This window comes from Anneissia japonica, unplaced genomic scaffold, assembly GCF_011630105.1.
Source record: "Anneissia japonica isolate Jap-2015-1 unplaced genomic scaffold, ASM1163010v1 scaffold171446_len717541_cov154, whole genome shotgun sequence".
Taxonomy (NCBI): domain Eukaryota; kingdom Metazoa; phylum Echinodermata; class Crinoidea; order Comatulida; family Comatulidae; genus Anneissia; species Anneissia japonica.
This window is the reverse complement of record NW_022696538.1, coordinates 407,241-427,738: the sequence shown is the minus strand read 5'-3', so window position 1 is coordinate 427,738 and position 20,498 is coordinate 407,241. Positions and strand designations below refer to the sequence as shown.

At 32.9% G+C, this 20,498-nt stretch overlaps 1 protein-coding gene across 1 annotated transcript in view; it reads right to left on the bottom strand.

Moving 5' to 3' along the window:
- Nucleotides 1-162: 162 nt before the first annotated feature.
- LOC117102110 (sarcolemmal membrane-associated protein-like) overlaps nt 163-20,498 on the bottom strand; it is a 48,211-nt gene continuing 27,875 nt past the window's right edge. Inside the window, exons 13-26 of the mRNA XM_033242311.1 lie at nt 19,993-20,034; nt 19,032-19,118; nt 17,013-17,069; nt 16,710-16,772; nt 16,462-16,584; nt 16,031-16,156; nt 15,780-15,842; nt 14,389-14,451; nt 13,430-13,585; nt 10,572-10,613; nt 7,579-7,654; nt 6,307-6,466; nt 5,161-5,283; nt 163-3,043 (exon numbers count right to left, since the gene is read on the bottom strand). Coding sequence (XP_033098202.1) covers nt 2,948-3,043; nt 5,161-5,283; nt 6,307-6,466; nt 7,579-7,654; nt 10,572-10,613; nt 13,430-13,585; nt 14,389-14,451; nt 15,780-15,842; nt 16,031-16,156; nt 16,462-16,584; nt 16,710-16,772; nt 17,013-17,069; nt 19,032-19,118; nt 19,993-20,034 — 1,277 coding nt within the window. The 3' untranslated portion in view covers nt 163-2,947. The remainder of the gene's footprint in view (nt 3,044-5,160; nt 5,284-6,306; nt 6,467-7,578; nt 7,655-10,571; nt 10,614-13,429; nt 13,586-14,388; nt 14,452-15,779; nt 15,843-16,030; nt 16,157-16,461; nt 16,585-16,709; nt 16,773-17,012; nt 17,070-19,031; nt 19,119-19,992; nt 20,035-20,498) is intronic.

Below are 20,498 nucleotides of genomic sequence, written 5' to 3'. Positions count from 1 at the left end.
TAAAATTGTTGAGTTCTTGATTTATCCCAAGCTTTTCGTTAGGAAGATGTGTATAAGAGACAGATATATATATATATATATGTATGCATGTGTGTGGGGGTGTGTAATGGAAGATGTTGGATGATAATTACAATGTAAACACATTCACAACATATGACCAAGTAATTATCACACTATTATTTTATTGAGAAGTCTAATTATGAAAATATGTGTCAGTTCACTGCAACTTCGCAGAAGATGGGTTATGACTAATTTTCACTGAATAGCAGTAACAGAAGGTAGAAGAAAAACCAGTGATTCTATGATGTAGTTTCAATACATGGCGCAAATAGGCCTAATAATCAAATCATGAGAGTGTCAGAGCACATTTTAACTTCGATCACGTTCTGTTACTGTACTTGAGTAAAAATCAGAATTTACGAGAAAGAAAAACATTCAATGAAATATACAGTCTTAAAAAAACATAAAAACAAATTAATAGAAAAGGATACGCATCAATTAACATAATATTAAAGCAGTTAAATTAAAAAAATAAGGGATGAAATAACATAATGCAACATTGCATAAGGAGGTTATATTCAGGAATGTAACACATGTATTCACATAATCTGCACCTCTTTATTACATACAATGATAATGTGTATGAGATTTATATAAAAACAGTTACTATATATAATTAGGATAAAGAAAATAGAAATTTTCAACTGAATGTAGTAATCATAACAAAATAATATTTGAAATGTTCAGTTATGATATTTAAATTATGGATGACCAAACAAAAGCCTGTCAAGTTTTAGAGTTAAATTCTGAAGACAGTAGCCCTATACATACTCCCCTGGTCAATTCCACCCAACACATTTACAAGATGCATTTGCTTCCAGTCAAATTTTAATTCTACTAAGAAAATAATAAATAGAAGAGAAACCAACAATTTGCTTCACAAGAGCCAATCGATCCTTGAATTTAGAAAATAAGTTTAGTTTATGGAAAACAAAATGAAATACATAGATAATTTACTAATAGATCTTTATTTAAGAAATAACCAACCTTAAAGATTACTTCAAGCCTATTCAGAATTAACACATTAATTCTTTTACGTATACACAAGTTGAAACATATTAGGAAAGCGCTAAAGACCCATTATCGCAAACATGTTGCAAAACATTTTGAATGACCGTCTAAAATGTAAGACAGTAACATAATAATCGTTATTTTTACAGCTATACAATCTCTGGTAATAATATATACTAACCTTTGTACCATCATCTCAGAAATATTACTAGCTTTATATAAGCATGGTTAAGTAAAAGCAGGTTGGGTAACTTTGAAGGAGTTAACATTCCTGATTCCCACTGAGCATATACGTTATTAATTAATTAATAATTAATTAAAACTGACCTTTTTTTAAACGAAAGAACCCAATGCACTATCCAGACTCAAATTGACAATGGCCCTTGCCCATGTGACATCATCAGGCCCATATATGGGTATATGACATCATAATGGCAATATATACATGTGATAAGACATCACATATGGATGTGATATGACCTTATAAAGAACATATATGCGCAATTCACATGAATTTAGTGCGGATAGACAATTGAATTTCAGTCCTGAGAGACACACTTTTGCCAATATATGTGATAGCAGGCCTATGTCACATGGTTGATCACTGAGGTCACATGTATGCACAGTTTGTCAATGTCAATCTATTTTCAACAGCAGGAAGCAATTTACTTCGCTGAAAAAAACCATAAATGTAGAGAATGGCACTGATAACAAGTTGATCAACCCATTTACAGTATGCTAAAGGAAACCAGTAGCTAAGTACAATACTTAGGAAGCTTGTGAGGTGATGTTACAGGATAAGGCTTTTTTTTTAAAGTGAGATCAGTTGATTTGGTACTTGTCAGGGTAAAATGAACAGACTTATCATTTCAACAAAGGAGCAACTCGCATCATCCTAGGAAAGCAGTAATACACACACTGACACACACGCACACACATACCCACCCATGAACGCACATAATACACCTGGGAAAATAATGGATTGAGTAACAGATGCATATTGCTGTGTGTAGGGCAGCTATCTCACTTTTAATTTATTGTCATTAAGAAATCCTTGATAACACCCAACAACAACTAATTTTAAACCATTATATATTCATAATAATCTCCAAAGAAGATTATCTGAATAATTTCAACTATTTTATTATGTTACCATACGTTACTCATGTTACCGTAAGGTAGTTTTGTTTCCCTAAAAGTCATATTAATATTGTTACCTATGTTGTCATAGTTGCTTTAATACCACAGTTCTTTGTTTCCTCATTAAGCTGGGCCCAATCTCTGTTAAGATTCCAGCATAAAATTATCCCACCTGCCATATCATACCTCCTAGAGTTACTATAATTAAAATGTTCCTATAGCACATTGCACTACCAAGGAACTTATGCTTCCACAGTCTTTATGTTACCATACTAAGGATATATCTTCTTAATGGATGATTCAACACATCCAATTGCATGGATGTTTCCATAGACTAAATCTTAATAAATTTCCTACTCCAGATTGTTTTTGATTTCAATGGTAGAAAATCCGGCTGGTGGAGTGCGTCCTCTGTCCAAGACAGCGTCTTGACAACCCAGATGCCATTCGTTGTAAATAATAAGCAAGTTGAAGCTCAAAATAACAAGAGGTGGCACTGTTCATTTGCGATGCAACATCATCTTATAGCTCTGGGTTAACATCTATGAGGCTGTCAACATCCACAGTAACTTATTTCACCTCAAACATCATTTCCCTGCTTGCTATCTATAGTCATGGTAATGCTGTATACATAGGTTTTATTGCAGTAGACTACTACTTATATTTATCATATATCCTTTACATTAAGTTTACATGTAAGATTTCCTCAACAGTTTTGGCATCAACATCACCACTGTCATACTGGTGCACTGAAAGCATAAAACAACTGAAAGACTGCGGTTGCTATAGCAATGAGGATGACAACAACTGGTAAATACGTCATGTATGGACCCTATAAATGAAAAAAAAAAATTACGCTTTAAAAAATAGCAGAAAGGTAAAATAAATATCTTATAAAGAATTTGATAGACTGCATTCTTGATGGAATGATTTTTAATCATGCACAATATGGTCAGTTGATGCAAATCTATACATACCCTGTAAAATTTAAGAAAGATGCAAATAATCTCCAATTCAATAACTCAATGTAATCAATACTCATAATGCAATCAGTAATCATAATGCAATTAAGTATATTTATAATGCAATTGATTATCATAAAACATTTATTAATCAATAATAATACAGTAATAATAACAATGTTATTCAAAAATCAAAATGCAATCAAAATTAAATAATAAATATCTTAATGATATCAGTGACAATTACAGCAATAATAACATAGCAATGTTATAATGATGGTGATGATAATACAATAATAATAATAATAATAATAATAATAATAATAATAATAATAATATTCAAAAATCACAATGCAATCAATAATCAATAACCAAAATTAAAGAAATATTTACAATGTGTTAATCATTATCATCTTCATTATCTTTACCTTATTTATTCAAACCGTGAGGAAATAAACACAAAATGGAAAGAAGTAATCCTCAGTAAGAGGGAGAAAAGTTTTCCATATCCTATCTAGAAATCATGCACAGGAAGAATCACTTGGTGAACTAATTGCTGATTAGGATTCAAGCATCGAATGCATATTCATTAGAAGACAAGAGGACTAGGAAGATGCATAATACAGGGTGGGCACTGCTTACAACATACATGGTTTAACAGTTGCCAGTTACTACAATTCTTTCCCAGCTTTACAATGAGTGGAACCTCTAAAACAAAGGGTAATCACAAAATCCAATAACAATACTAATGCTGATAATGAAAATAATAGCCAGTTTTTTATTTGTGTGTCAGTAAGATTATTAACGCTTGCTCCTGAGACCATTAATGCTTATTTATTGCCCTTGGTCATTGTATATACAGTACCGATCGCAGGCAATACACTTTGTTGGACACGCTGCTTGCGGACAGACTACGAACCTACGCTTTAAATCAGTATAATGTTCTTTTCTAAAATCACATCGGGCTGGCTTTGGTAGATATGGAACGCCATGCCTGTAGGCAAAGGGTGGCCAAAAAATGCAGCAATGTACAGTATAAGCACCTATGTAAAACGTACATTCTCCTTTAATATTAGGACATTCACATCCTACAAGGTACACATGTAAAATCTTGATGTAGATATAACAACAAAAACAACAACAGAAACAACAAGAGTAACAACAACAATCAATTTTTTCTTTTTTATGACCTTATGTTATAAACACTTTTCTATTTGTGATCGTTTTTTTAGACCCCATTAGAATATAGTTCTTTTAGACTTTAATGGGGTGTTAGAAGGGTGTATGAAATAAAAAGTTACATCCTTCAAATACATTTTTTTTCTTTTTTAACTTTGGTTACTTCTTTGCCTTTTTTTATATCTCGATGTTATTTTGCAATTTTTTAATGTTTTGCTTTTGAAATGATGCCAAATAAATCCAACAATAACAAGGACAACAACACAATAACAATATTTGTGTTCTATTTATATAGCCATTATTGCAATATTGCCCTATACAATATCAGAACTGATGATTGGATAAAGCCCTGTCCAGGCTATCAAATTTTATCTGACAATAAGCTGTTGAATGCCCATTAGTCATGACATGCCTACATATGGTTGATATGTGATGTCATCATGACCAAATTTAGACATTAAAAGACAATCATCATTAGCTGCTTCCTGGTGATTACCATTCCATAAGCATCAGTATCAATGGTTCCACCAGATAAATGCGGACAGCATGAGTTGATTAGATCTTGCCAAGTACACGCTAATGTCGCGCACATCGCTGTATTTTTCACAGAATTTACTTACGATTACATTTAAAATGTATGCACAAAAACTTAATATCTTAAAACATAACTGCAATTTGGTCTTTCCGGGGTGGTGTTTATTTGTAAGAGTCCGAACCCATACTCATGGAATTTGAGGATGAGCACTGCATCCAAACAAACCACAATGCCACTAAATATACAATAATTTGTATTAAGTATAAGACTTACTGTAGCTCCATTTCCAGAAAGTGTTTTCAGTTTAAGAAGTTCTGCTTTAAGTTTCTTGTTTTCTTCCCTATGTACATGCAGCTCCTGCTGTACATCTGTCAAATCTCCTTTTGCTTTCGAAAGCTAAAATTCAAATGAAGGTAAAAGTAGACTAGTTATTGTAGCTAACCTACAAGTTCTTCCATCACTACTGTATATAACAATAACAAATAACAAGTGGATTGGTTTCCCAGCCTCGAGGTTGGGGTATCACTTCCTCGCTGTGCACTTGGCTTATGTCTTTGTGCATGACACTGATCTGCGTTGCTTCTCTCTCTGACCTGAGTACAAATGGGGATCTGATTTGTTTGTCTACTACTGTGCCAATATGGCAGCAGTTATTGTAGCTAACATACTAGTTATTTCATCATTACTGTACATAACAATAACAAGTGGATTGGTTTCCCAGCCTCGAGGTTGGGGTTTCACTTCCTCGCTGTGCACTTGGCTTATGTCTTTGTGCATGACACTGATCTGCGTTGCTTCTCTCTCTGACCTGAGTACAAATGGGGATCTGATTTGTTTGTCTACTACTGTGCCAATATGGCAGCAACACTTAAGCATGTTGACCCAATGACAGGGGAAAACAGAACACTTCATAACTAACTTCAGCGCTGCAAGCATCTTCCTATGGTTGATACCTACATGTTCCATATAAATCTCCAATATTAAAAGGAAAGGCACTAAATAAACAAAGAATAACAAATAATGTAAACCAATTTTTTTAATTTCATGATGAGGCCAATAATAAATTACCTGTACATTAAAAGTTGCTTTCAGAGTGCAGCTTTATTATTGCTGAATAACACATCACACAAAGAACATCAACAATATCAAGTTATATGTGAAAAATATCTGTAAATTTTAGTTTCCCCAAGTTATGAATTCATCATGGAATATACAGAGAAATCACAGATCATAGAAACCTTAATAGTGCAAACAAAGGTTCAGAGAACCAACAATGAATATTTGTTTATTATGAGAAAAGTGTCAACATATCGGAATGATCAGGAATGAAATTATGAGGACATGTTGAATGAATAAAGTTATGAACTTTATTTTCTGTAGTGAAATAAAATAAACAGAAGTACTATAAGTTTTGTTCACCTCAGTTTTTGCACTAGTCACCTCGACCTTTGCATGTTGCACCTTGGACTTGACTACAACCTCTTTATCTGAAAGATCTTTTTTCTGCTGATCTAAATCCTTCAGTGAAGTTTGGAGTCTTCGAACATCCTGGTTCAAGATCGCATTGTCTTTACGAGTTCTAAGAAAGCATCAAGTACAGATTAGTAGTACATTTTCATTGGAGAAAAGGTTTTCTTTAGAATATTTTTTAGTACTATACATCTAGTTTTGTTTATCATTTTAAATATCCAGGTTGTAATAATGATTATATTGGTAAGACAGACAGATGCTTAATAACTATTCTAATAGAACATTCTTCACGATCTGATAGTGTTATAGATGATCATATACAAACTTGTGAGGCAATCCAATATGTTTTAGGTTTACAAGGTATACTTGAAAATGATAATGTAGCCTGTAATGTAAGTAATAAATTAGGTTTAATATTTTCTAACACTAACATTATTGAAAGCTTTAAATAATGCTTTGATCCTTTTATTCATAGCTATGTCACCTACTAGGGGTAATGTTTTGATTGGTCAAACACTTTTGGTACTTGTGCATATAAGCTTGCAAATATGGATAATTTTTTCATTTCTGATAATGACATAATTAATCTCGAAATATTGAATCCTGACACGATGGCTTACATTTTGATACTTGAAGTATGTATTATACTATCTTATCTAGTTAATAAGATAGAACAAAACATTACTCTGAAAAAGGCCAAATAGAAAAAATTATTGTGTTGGTCACACCTGACTGACCCAAAATGGTCGAAAATGAGGGTCTGCATTTTAGGTAGTTTTTTTTTTGACTAAAAATTTTTTTTAATGAGCTAAAAAGGCTAGAATAGGCTTACCTTGAGACAGTACGATAGTGTTATGCGATCGTTTTGCTCTTCAATAAAGATTTTTAAATGGTGTTTGTTGTATTTTTGTGCATTTTCTACTTTCTAGGCATGAATACATTATCGGTTAAAAAAGAAAAAAAAAATACTTTCCCTACCGACCTACTCATTTTTTGGATTTTCCCAAAACGTGGCCAATAGAAGAATTTCATTTTTTTTTTTTTTGTCTAATGAGAGGGAGGCAATGATTTGACATTTTGTTGGTTCTACCCACTGATCCATTTGTCAGGAGGGTCTCAAATCAGTATCTGGGTTAAGGCTACAATACTGTAGGTTTAACCAATCAATTGTTCAACTTGATTAAAAAATATTCTGCTGAATCAAAATGTTGATCAACTTACTTCCTGAGTTCAGCATCTACAGATTGTAACCGCCGTCTTAGACCAGCACACTCCTCTCGCAGTGTTGATGGATCGCCTGTAAAGTACAAACAACAATAAAGTGTTAAAACATTCTAATGCATGATGACAACTTTAAACCGTGCAACCACCACACTTTCAAAAGAGCCCACACAAGCAAGAAGAGAACAAGACAAATCTCTTAAATTTTAAAGAAACCCAACAACAAAGCTGAGAAAAGAACAATCTAATTTTGTGTAATACAGCACTCCAGCACTCATTTCTAAAAGAACCACAAGCACCTAGAAGGTAAAATTTAAAGATTTAATGCAAACATTATAAACTTTGAAAGACAAACAACCTGTTAGTTGATAATTACAGAAATTACAAAATCTGAAATGCAAAGATGATTCTACAGAAGTGTAGAATTGTAAGTGAGTTTTAAAATTCAAGAATCAGAATTAAGAATTATCATCATCAATAATTTGAATGTATTTGGTTTACAATGATTCAATACTGTCTCTTATACACATCTAGATGTGTATAAGAGACAGACCTTTGCATGTTGCACCTTGGACTTGACTACAACCTCTTTATCTGAAAGATCTTTTTTCTGCTGATCTAAATCCTTCAGTGAAGTTTGGAGTCTTCGAACATCCTGGTTCAAGATCGCATTGTCTTTTTATCACAACAGCTACAACATAAACAACAACAGCAACAATAAGAAAATTAACAAAAACAACAGTAATGATCAAATAACTTCATATAACAATAATACAACAACTATAATAAAAAAAAAAACAATAGAAAAACAACAATAAAAAAATCAACAAAGCAGCAACATTAATAATAATAATAGAATCAGTATTATTAGTTTAATCTATCCAGAATTAGTCTCAATGAATATATAATATATTTTAATTAACAGAAAATATTACAGGGGTCCCAAGTCTAGCGCAAGTTGTGGGAGTCCCCCAGAAATCGAGATGGCCTCCCACACTCCCAATAGAAAGCAAAACCTCGCGGAAACTAAGCCATCTCACATAAATTCTATTCAGGCTATTTACATATTTTACTACTTATAAATTTCTACCAGAAATTTGTGGGATGGGTATCACTATGCACAGCAAAATTGAGTTAGATGTGTTAAAGGAAGCACATCTAACAAGAAGTGGTTTCTTCCAGCCTGGGACCCCTGATATTATAGTGTGGAAGAATAATAAGTGTACCTATAATGGCACATTATAGCACTAAAATGAACAGTAGTAATTGCTACATTATAAATCATATTACAAGGCACAGGAAGGCTGAATTGTTTATGTTAGCATCTGGATGAACCCATTACCCAGGGACAGGAAGCAATCACCTTAACCCAAACACCTTTACAACACTCCTCCTTTACTGTGAGGTGAACACCACCAATATAATGTACTATATCTTGAAATATAAATCATTAACGTTATGTCATAAAGCATACAAAAGAAAAACAAACAAAAAAACAACACACAATAGAAACAAAACACATACGCAAGTAAATAATATAGTAAATTAACATACACATAATAGTTCACATTAACACATTTCAAAGTCTGCTGACCTGTATATATCTTATAGCTTTGACCAATACTGATTTATTGTGGGATCACCAAGCAAAATATACAGATTATTGAAAAAATATGGTGTGTGGAGAAGGAAAATCAGATTTATAGGGAAAAATAGCATTGTAAAGGCCAAGCAATATGGGACAAAGAAAACAAATCAGGAGAGATGATTGGACCTCTGGGCAATGTCGATAGAAACAAATTCAAAGGTGGCATGGGGAGGTCAGGCAATGCAGTTACAAGAAAAAAAGAGATGTCATAAGGCGGCCAGGTAATGTGGAAACAGGAAAAAGAAAAAGGAAGGCATAATACAGTCAATGTGGATACAGGAAGGCCAGGTAATGTAGATAAAGGAAAATGAGAAGAAAAGGCCAGGCAATGTGTATGGAAACTTGAAAAGAGGAGGAATATAAGGCCATGCAATGTGTATAAAGGAAAATTAAAAGAGAAGGCATAGGAAGACCAGACATTGTGGATTAAGGAAAATAAGAAGGCAAAGGGAAGGCCAGGCAATGTGTATAAGGGAAAATGAGAAGAGAAGACATAGAGTAGGAAGGCCAGGCAATGTGTATAAGGGAAAATGAGAAGAGAAGGAATAGGAAGTCCAGGTAATGTGCATTAAGGAAAACTAAGAAGAGAATAGAAAGCGAAAGCCAGAATGTAGATAAACAAAAATAGAAGAGATGGAACAGTAAAACATAGTATGGGAAGGCCATGCAAGATGGATTGCAGTTGAAATAAAGAAAGATATCAACAGAAGATACAACTGCGTAACATTAGAAAGATATTGTATTCTAAAAAAAAAGCACATCATCGAAAGAAAGATAAAAATACAAAGATTTTGGATTTACTTGGCAACCCTCTGTTTCATAAATTAGGACATTGCAACATTATTTCACTTAAAAGTAATAATCCTTGCTATAATCCCAACATGAATAAATACATAAGCTGTTATGATTGGCAAATCAACATTAATCTGCTTTTGTAAGAATATAATTCGATTTAAAATGATTAATATAAATAGCTAATTGCTGCAAATATTTTAAGCTAGGCTTATATCACTGAAACTTTTTCAACACAAACAATGCTTTAAATAATGCAATTAAAACAAAATGCTTTCAGAAATTTAAGAAAATGTTAGCAGTATGAAATGAGGATGGCAACCACTAAGTAAACAAAGCAAGAGAAAAATAGAACTACCAGGCGCACAGAAGTATCAGTAAACCAGAGATACAAAACCAATCAAAGTAAATGAATTAATATACAAATCAAAAACATAGTCACTAGTTGATGAACTGATAAATAGTATAGTAGCATATATATGAAGGATCATGTCAGGTTGGAAATGTGAGCCAACCCTGATACAAAGGTCAAGTTTCAAGGGTTGTAGAATACCTGAATTGTCAGGGTCAACATCTTGCGTGGTATCATCATCATCTGTAAGCGAGGAGGTTAGGTTGAGAAAAATATAATTAACAACCAATGTAATTATTAAAGTTAATTGAAAAAAAATAAATAAAATTTCTTAGCCAGGAATACGACCTTAAAATATTAAGATTTAAATGAATAATCAATTAAGAAATTTAAAGCTCATAAAAAGGCTTTGGCATAATTCACTATAAAATCAACATGTCATTATTAATTATATATTCATTTTAAATGCCTAAATGTATTTGAAACCAATTTCATAAATTTGTTCCCCAAAAATATATTTTAGTCATTTCACCATCATATTTCATGCAGAATTTCATATAACTTAAAAGCAAAATTTGAGTTTAATTGCTATTAAATTTATTTGCAGAACCTCCTGTTAGTTTATAAATGGACATAGATACCAAAAAGACCAAATAATAGTCATGCAAACTAAATGAGTGAGATTTGGTATTACAGGAAAGATGGAAAATTTCTCTACACATTCAAATGCTGAGAGCTGAATAAAAAAAAAAATGTTATTTAAATTTTGAGAAAGCTTTAACATTTTCAAATATTGCAATAGATATGGTGACTTTAAAAGAGTTGAAAACAAATTAAAAAAGATGAAAAAAAAAAAACATGTGATTGTGAGATGTAATAATACAAATTTCTGGTACTAAAAAAAGTAAAACTTGATTATTTAGGTTTGAAATAGTTTATGCTCAGTTCTGTAAAACTGGGAATTCACTGCGCATAACGGTCTTCGGCCGACATGGTCCTATGAAGAACGCAACACCACAACGCACACAATGGGTTGTTTTTAATCAACATATAATTATACAACATGAAGTGAATAAGGTAAGGATTTATTTGAAACACCAATACACTTAGAAAAGAATTATAATAAAAGAAAGCCAATGAGTAAAATAATGATAACTGCATAATAAATATATATAGAAAAAATACAAAAAGCAGCAAAAATGTGTTCAATGTATGGTTAACTTAAAAATTCAGAATAGGCCAAATGGTAATAATCACTTTACAGTGCTTAAATATGGATACATTTTGGCATTAGGTATTTCACAATAATACCTGGCTTTTAACACTACACATGGTGACATTGCACACTGTCTACAACAGTACATCAACTATCTCACATAACACCTGGCTCGTAACACTACATCTGATAAGACACTTCACAATGTCTATAACAACACACTATGTATCTCGCATAACACTTGTAACACTACACCTGGTAAGTCTAACTGCACACTGTCTGCAACAGTACATCAACTATCTCACATAATTCCTGGCTGTAACACTACATCTGATAAGTCACATTGCACAATGTCTACACCAGCACACAAAGTAGGCCTTACAGAACACCTGGCTTTTCACAATATACCTGGTAAGTTACATTGCACACTGTCTACAACACTACATCAAGTATCTCGCATAAATCCTTGACTGTAACACTACAACTGGTAAGTCAAACTTCACACTGTCTACAGCAGTACACTATGGGTGTGTTTGGGCAAGAACGGGAAAAAGTTACATAGGGTTTTTACCAGTATTGTATCCGCGGGTGGTCTATCGGTTCGTTCAGAACTCGGCTTTCAAAAAAACCAATAACCTCGGACGTAAAATCTAAGGTACAACAAATGATGAGTTTCTATCAAGTTGCCCTAGACCCTTGAGTCACCCAGCTGGGTCACCCCATGCTTTAATTAAGAAACAGACTTTGGCGTTGGTCCACTGCATCAATGTATTTGTCTCAAAATCACGTAATGAAATTACCGAAGAAGCTACAACAATCTGGATTCTAGGCAAGCCTTAGTTGAAATAATTGATTCTATCGAGCTTTTCAGTTTTGTTTTTGGAAATAAACTGCACAAGAAGCAGGGACCATGAACATTTAAACAAGCTTTACTTCTGGCGTGTGTTACAACAATCAAAGGGGATTAAGTGATAAAAAATGCTCCCTGCTGCTAACACATGCTGCTTTTGCTCCTCCAAAAACACTGCAATTTGCAGCGTTGGATTATCAGCAGATACCAGCAGGTGGTCCGTGATTAACACCTGTTCGATCTAGAACTGGAAATGCCCCTTTTCGGATATATCCCGTGTTAGACTCCACAAAAAACTTGCCCGAATGCACCCCAAGTATCTCTAATAACACCTGGCTTGTAACACTACACTTGGCAAGTCACATTGCACACTGCCTACAACAGTACATCAACTATCTCACATAACACCTGGTTTGTAACACTACACTTGTTAGGCTCGGTTTCCATAAAATCACTCACCCTCTCAGCGAAAGTCGCCAACAGCTGTCGGGAAGGTTGAACCTGGTTCTACTTTGCCGATTGCATTGCAGACGAATCGGGATGCCTTCCCGACAACTGTCAGCGAATGTAACATTGCACACTGTCTGCAACAGTATACTAGTTATCTCACATAACGTCTTGCTTGTATCACTACACCTGATAGGTCACATTGAACACTATCTACAACAGCACACCAAGTATCTCACATAATGCCTGACTGTAACACTATGCCTGGTAAGTCACATTTAACACTATCTACAACATCACACCAAGTAGCTCACATCTGGTAAGTCACACTACTCAATGTCTGGTAGGACACCAAATAATCGCACACATCACCTCGTTTGGAATAGTACAAACGTGAAACCACGTAATAAGGTAATGCAGGTGCATTTATCACCAGTGGAGGTGTATCTCCATACCTAAGTTACACGTGCACATTATAAGGGTAAGGGATTAATAATTCTGATGGGAGTTATTAATTAATTTGTAAGAATGCGTTTGCAAACCAACCTTTGCAGCCTTTCTTCCTTTCTTTTTCAGACTTTTTAAGTTTCAAGGGGTCATCCAGTGTGGGACTAACAGGAGTAGTTGGTGGCATATCAGCATATACTCTACTACGTTCCTGTTTCTCCTTTTCCAACTCACTTGTTAATTTGCGTATTTGCTCTATGAACAGACAATAGGTCAAAGATCACCAAAATAATACATGCAAATAAAAGACAAATGTAAAGGATAAAATTAATTTGTTAAAAGAAAACAATTAAAAAAATATACAGGTAAAAAATAAATTATAATAATTTTCTATTTGTCCCCATTCTAATTGGAAATCAGAAATTTCTGCTTGGCCCCTGGGGATCCATGGCACCGGCAGTGCAGTCCCACCCGACTTAACTACAAAATCTCGCAATATGAGGGTTATTTGAGGAGCAAAGTCATGAGACTCCAAATAAAAGCAGACTCTGGCACAAATTGAACCAGGGTCTTCAGCACAATAAGGAGGAACAAAACCTCTTGGCCAATCGCTCACCTCAAAATTACTATAAATAGAATCCCAAAGATCATATTTTAGGTGAGGGTGTCGAAAAATCATGTATCATATATTGTTGGAGTATCATGTTGATAAAAATACACTATCATTAAGTTCTATCTTTTATGTAAGTAAACAGGGCAAGCAATAGCTTGTTTTTGTAACACACAGGTCATCACACAACATATATAAAAAAAATTCCATATTCAAAGAGAAGGCTTGTGAATTCAGCTTGTAAATTTCCCATGCACTTTTTATTTTTTTTCTATTTTTAATAATTTACATAACTTATTAATTTCTATTATCATAATTTCTATTAATCATAATCGAATAATTGGTATTACATCCTATTTATTTTATCAACACACATTTAAATTAACAGACAAAAAAGAAAAAAAAACCTTAACTGATTGCTTAATAATAATCATTATAAAATCCTTACTTTTAAAATCTTCAACTTCACTTGAACTGCTTTTTAATAATCGCTGTGATTCAGTAAGTTGCTCTGGAAAAACACAATTATTATAGATTTCATTTCTAATTTTAAACCTAAGTTAAAAATTAATCAAAAACAAAAAAACAGAGGAAAGTCCAGGTGAACATGAACATGACACTGCTACTGTATTTAAAGCTGGAACATATTTACATTTTAACAAAGCCTGAGCTACTATTATAATTAGGCAAACTGCCACCCTAAAACAAACCGCAAATACAGTGGGATTTAGAAATCAAAGTCAACAGGAGTCTCAAGTTGGAAAGTCATCTGCAGGAGATCTGTTTAAACAAACTTTCTTAGCACATCTAATATTCTTTTACTGCTTATCATGATACTCATCGACACTGACTTCCATGAGACAAATAATAATAAAGGGGTAATACAGTAGTATAAAACATGCAGATTTGTTGAATTTCGAGACATGGGTTATTTTCCAGTAGATTCTTGTCATTTGGTGGGAGTGCAACAGGAGACGCCCTCGATTTGCAGGAGACTTGGGTTCCCTGAGTCAATCACTTAGGAATTATTTTTTTGCTTTGTTTAATTAAACGCGTAGGACTAATTTTAAGGATCATTGTCAACTATCACTCCACCCACATTCTATGGTTGATAAAATGGTACCAACAGAGCTAAAATAAGTGTTTAAAGATCAAAAGTATTAATTAGAGCTTCAAAGTATTCTTCATAGTTTTTTTTTGTTTTTTTTGTTTGTTTGTTTGTTTTTTTTTTATTTTAGGTCAGTTAGGCTTGGGAAACACCCATATTTGCAATACCACCATCAATGTTATCACCTTAATTGTGAAGACTGCCACCATCATCAATATCATTACTACACACTATCACTAAGTATGACCACCCCCATAAAAATCCTTTTAAGTTTTTTTTAGAACAGTAAACAAAATGACGATGATGATGATGATGATATTGATGATGATTTATGTAAATAGTATTATTCTTTAGATTCAGCCATTGTTTAATTATATCATTTAAAAAACAATTAGTATAAATATACCTAATTAACAAACAAATAAAAAATAGAGTAAATTCTTTGTGATTGGCCAATTCTACAAATCTTAATGATTGTATATTTGTTTATAATGAACAGAACTACGAAAAAAAAATAACAGAGGAAAATGGCATCCTCTAGGCAAATTGACAAAGAAAGAGGGAGGCTGAGAAGGGGCAAAAGCTTTACATGAAGTACTACCACTGGAAATGGTGTGCCCCTCCCAGTCAATGAGGAAAAAATTTGCATTGTATACCAATACATTATCTTACAGTCTCTGAAAGACTGTATTAATAATTTTAACTTTGAATAAGTTTTGATATGTACTTACTTTTCATTTCATCAATCTGGGCATCTTTCTTCTTGGAGAGTTGTACTTCAGAATTGAGATTATCTAAAATGCATCAGTATATAGCAATTATTATTGTAAAAAGTTCTTAACAACTGAGTATTGAATAAAAGGGGGAATGACGTTAAATATTTAAAAAAGTCTCCAAACGAGAAAAATCTTAATCCAAGCACTAAAAGTATGAAATCCTTAAGTAAGCAAATATTCACAATACAGACTTATACATCACTTACCAATCATCTGTCCTGCTTGGGTATGGTGCGTCTTGGATGCTTTCTGCTCCTTCGCCAACTGGTCTGTCAGCTCACTAACCTTGTTTTTGCAAATCTTTTTCTCTGATTCAAGCTTGCTAAGTTGTTCTGACAAAATACAATGCCAATATGAGTGAATACATAAAATTTAAGCTCTGTCTACACTATCAAATGCCCATATATAGTCATGATATTGCAATATATGGTCATTATATGATGTCATCATGACCATATTTAGACATGTCACATTTAATAGTCAAGACAGGGCATTTGAAACGATGTGTTTTACTTGAAGAGTTTTATATTAAGGTTGGCACAGTAATCTTCTAATAATACAAAACATCGAGGCATTATTATGATGATGCTTACTCAAGATATAATATATTTCAAATAATGCTGGAGTCAATCCTCACCTTTCAACTTAGCTACTTGGAGGTCACCATCCCGAACCTGCTTTTGAGCAGATGACAACTGCTTACTAAGAGACTGCATATCCCTGGCTTCAGTCTTCCCTCTGGAATCTTTGGCTAGGTCATCTGAAAGCAATTAATAAAGTGTGTTAAACGCAGAAACTGGATGTTTAAATCATCTGATGTAAAGAGAAATGTGACTACAATCATGATAAACTTCATATATTGTATGTGTAGACAACTTAACAAACCTTTCAATTTTGATAACTCTTCTTGAAGACACTTGACTTGTGATTCTGATGTCTGTAGCTTTCCTATAAATAAATCAAAATTAAATTTTAAATGTTCATTTTTAAAAACACAATACATTTGAGAAACAGAAATGAGTTGAAAATGATTCGATACAAGAAACAATCATTTTATGATTGAAAACATTTTCTCTACATTCAGCTCAGATCTTTGCCTTAAGATAGAGATCTGCTTTGAATACAATTACTCACAATTAATAGACACACATGCTTAATTCTGTTATATCTACTTCCTTTGATACTTACCTCTTAACATTTTAACCTCATTATTGCTGATTTCTAACTCCTTTCTTGAATTCTTCGCTAAGGTCAAAATGAAAAAACAGAATATGAAGCTTAAAAATTAAATTCTACCTTTGCATTAATACATTAACCAACAAAAAGTATTAAGAAATCATATTTAGTCTCATATTCAGTTGTTTTTTAATTACTTTATAAATCATACTTGTGCTGCCCAACGCTATAATAACAGATAATAATTAATTTTTTAAATATTTAACTTTGGAATTCATATGAAAAAAAATCACTTCTGTTCAATTCAAATCAGAACATTGTAGGATGTTGTCAATATTAATCTAAATAAATCCTCGTCATTTAATTAGGTGGATTTCTATCATATAACATTGGTTATTTACACTATTTCATCACTCCATGTATTTTTTTGTCCATTCTTTTTGTCACGTTGCACGCCTCCACCTATTATAATTTATTTTTATTGGTTAAAAATGGACTGTTCCTTTCAGAAGAAAGGTAGACCTAACCTTTTTTAATCAAATATCAAATCCATTTGATATCAGATCTATTATAGAAGTGTTAAAAAACGAATAATGAATGTTTTGTATTCATGCAAATGGTAGAATAATTTCATGTTCAATTCAAATCAGAACATTGTAGGATGTTGTCAATATTAATCTAAATAAATCCTCGTCATTTAATTAGGTGGATTTCTATCATATAACATTGGTTATTTACACTATTTCGTCACTCCATGTATTTTTTGTCCATTCTTTTTGTCACGTTGCACGCCTCCACCTATTATAATTTATTTTTATTGGTTAAAAATGGACTGTTCCTTTCAGAAGAAAGGTAGACCTAACCTTTTTTAATCAAATATCAAATCTATTTGATATCAGATCTATTATAGAAGTGTTAAAAAACGAATAATGAATGTTTTGTATTCATGCAAATGGTAGAATAATTTCATTAAAAAAAAAAACAACTCAGCTCTGCCTCATGAAATGGAATTGGAACTCATGAAAATATTCTTCCCATTGCACTCATAAACATTCACTATTTGTAAATTAATGGCAAGACAACAATCATAAAGATTTTATAAGATAGATGAATTGTAAAATTCGTTGCTCACATCACGAACTAACACAATCAAATTAGATTGTGTGAGTTCGTGAAATCACGAAAGCACGTCAAAATACATGCAGTTGTTGTTATGGAATTTTTGTGTGATAAGAATACAGTGCCTGACAACCAATACGCGCTACTGTGATTTCATGAACTAACACAATCTACTTCGATTGTGTTAGTTCGTGATGTGATCGACGAATTGGTTTAGATGATGGGTAGTGAGAATAGGGTGTCATTGGGATCTTTGACACCATAGCCCCTTTCAGACATAAAATACCCAATAATTCCATAATCACATAGTTGTTATTGCCGCCACAGACCCTTTTACACAGCTAGTTAAAATCTGGTAATAATACCGCATCCCGTCTGAAAGGGTTCTCGCAGAAAGGAGTATTTGATGTCTGTGGGGCTTGTGTTTTGACCGTCTGATTTGTTATGCCTCAGTGCGTAAGACGGCGATGAACCCTGTACCCTTTCACATCGAAATGGGCAAAACTCGCTACGGTATTAATGCGGTATTAAGACTAGGTCTCGAGGAGGTCTAACTGAAGCTGGCGTTTAGGCGTATTTACCCTATCACATAGAACGCCAGCGTTCACGAAAAACGGTATTAACCGTATTGCAGCTCTGGGAGAAAAGGGGTACATTTTACCACTCTCAATATCTAGTTCCTCTTTAGCTTTTCTAATTGCAATGTATTCTGGTGTGATTAATCTCATTCACTGCGCAATTTCTTTAATATAATGTTATTTTTTGAATATTTATAATTTGGTTTATACATGTATGTTGGTTAATGTTTAAAATATATTTAACTGCAATATTTTATACCTTAATCTTGTTTCAGCTTTATGCTACAATGATTTTTTTCTTTAATATTGGAATAAATCAATAAAAATGTCCTACCCTCTTGACTCTCTCCAACATGATTCTGAATTGCTAATAAAAGGTTATCTTCCACTACATCCACTGCTGGTGGTTGATCAGGAAATTCTAATAAAATGAATACAAATCAATGAGCACAAAATTGGACAATTCGGTCAATAATAATCAATTTCAATAAAAGGAAGGTGTCAACTACTAATTTTTTTTGCATCTGTAATTAAGCCCAAGAATTTTTCCACAGTATTGCTCAAAACTGATACAAAGTGAATTAAAACAAATGAATTCAACTGTTTTATAATAATAATTATAGATGGAATAATATAGTGCAAATAAACAAGGTCTCTCTCTCTCTATGCATTTTAAAACAACATATGTGGCAAAGACAAGCCAAACCAGTCACTTGTCGCAAAAATCGATTTTGAGTTATTAATACAGTGTTAGAAAGTAAAACCATAGCTATAAAATGGTAAAAAAATCATTCAAATTGTACATTTCCTTATGAAGTTACAAGCGTTTAATCACACAGCTTTTTAAAGAACAACATATGAGAAATCAGCCTTCAAAGTTTATGATTTCAGGCATTTCTCATGCAGAAACTAACTTTAAATCCTTAAAAATTGTTGTTTTAACATTGAAAATGGGGAAAATAACAGCATAGAATGATGTATAGATATATAAAGGTTAGTTTAGTGCAATAAATTAGATTTTTAAAAATTTGACATTCCAGCATGTTTTGGCCATTTTCTCTGTAACACGATTTGCGACGAGTGACTGGTTTGGCTTGTCTTTGCCACATATATGAGCACTGAATGGTGGTATTAAGATTTTAAAATGGAAAATTATCAATACTATAATTATGATTAAAAATAAACTTATGACTATAGAAAGATGGATAATCCTACTATTAGACAATATTGGGATAATCATTAATTACATCAAGGTTTTTAGATTTTTATTAAATACAAAAAGCTGTTTACATTACCTGTTAACTTGATTCTCTCCTTTTCCATTTCTTTAATTGTTTCTGTGGGATTAATTAACAGCACAAGCATAAAAATTAGATAATACAAACTACAACAAGAAATAACCTAGTTTCCAGCAGAACTGACAGTGGCCATATTTAGGCATGTCACATGTTATTGAGTCTTGACAGGGCTTTTAACAACCTGCCACAAGCTCAACTAAATATTAGTTATCAGTTGCCAATATATATGAACAATAATAGTCACTTATCCATTCAACAATAAATATAAAACGAGAGCATCAATGATGCAATAGCCCACTTGACAATAGCTGGCAATGTTTAAGTGCTGTCGGTGGGTGGAGGTTGTATGGAGTGTTGTTATGTGTATTGAGCATAAAGAAAAACATTTAAAGTTAGAGTTGTATGCATCAACATAGACCTTTTTTGTTATGTTCACTTAAGGTGTGATGTCGTGTACAGTGATATTAAAGGAAATATGGTTGTTGTAAGGTTTGTTGTGTACC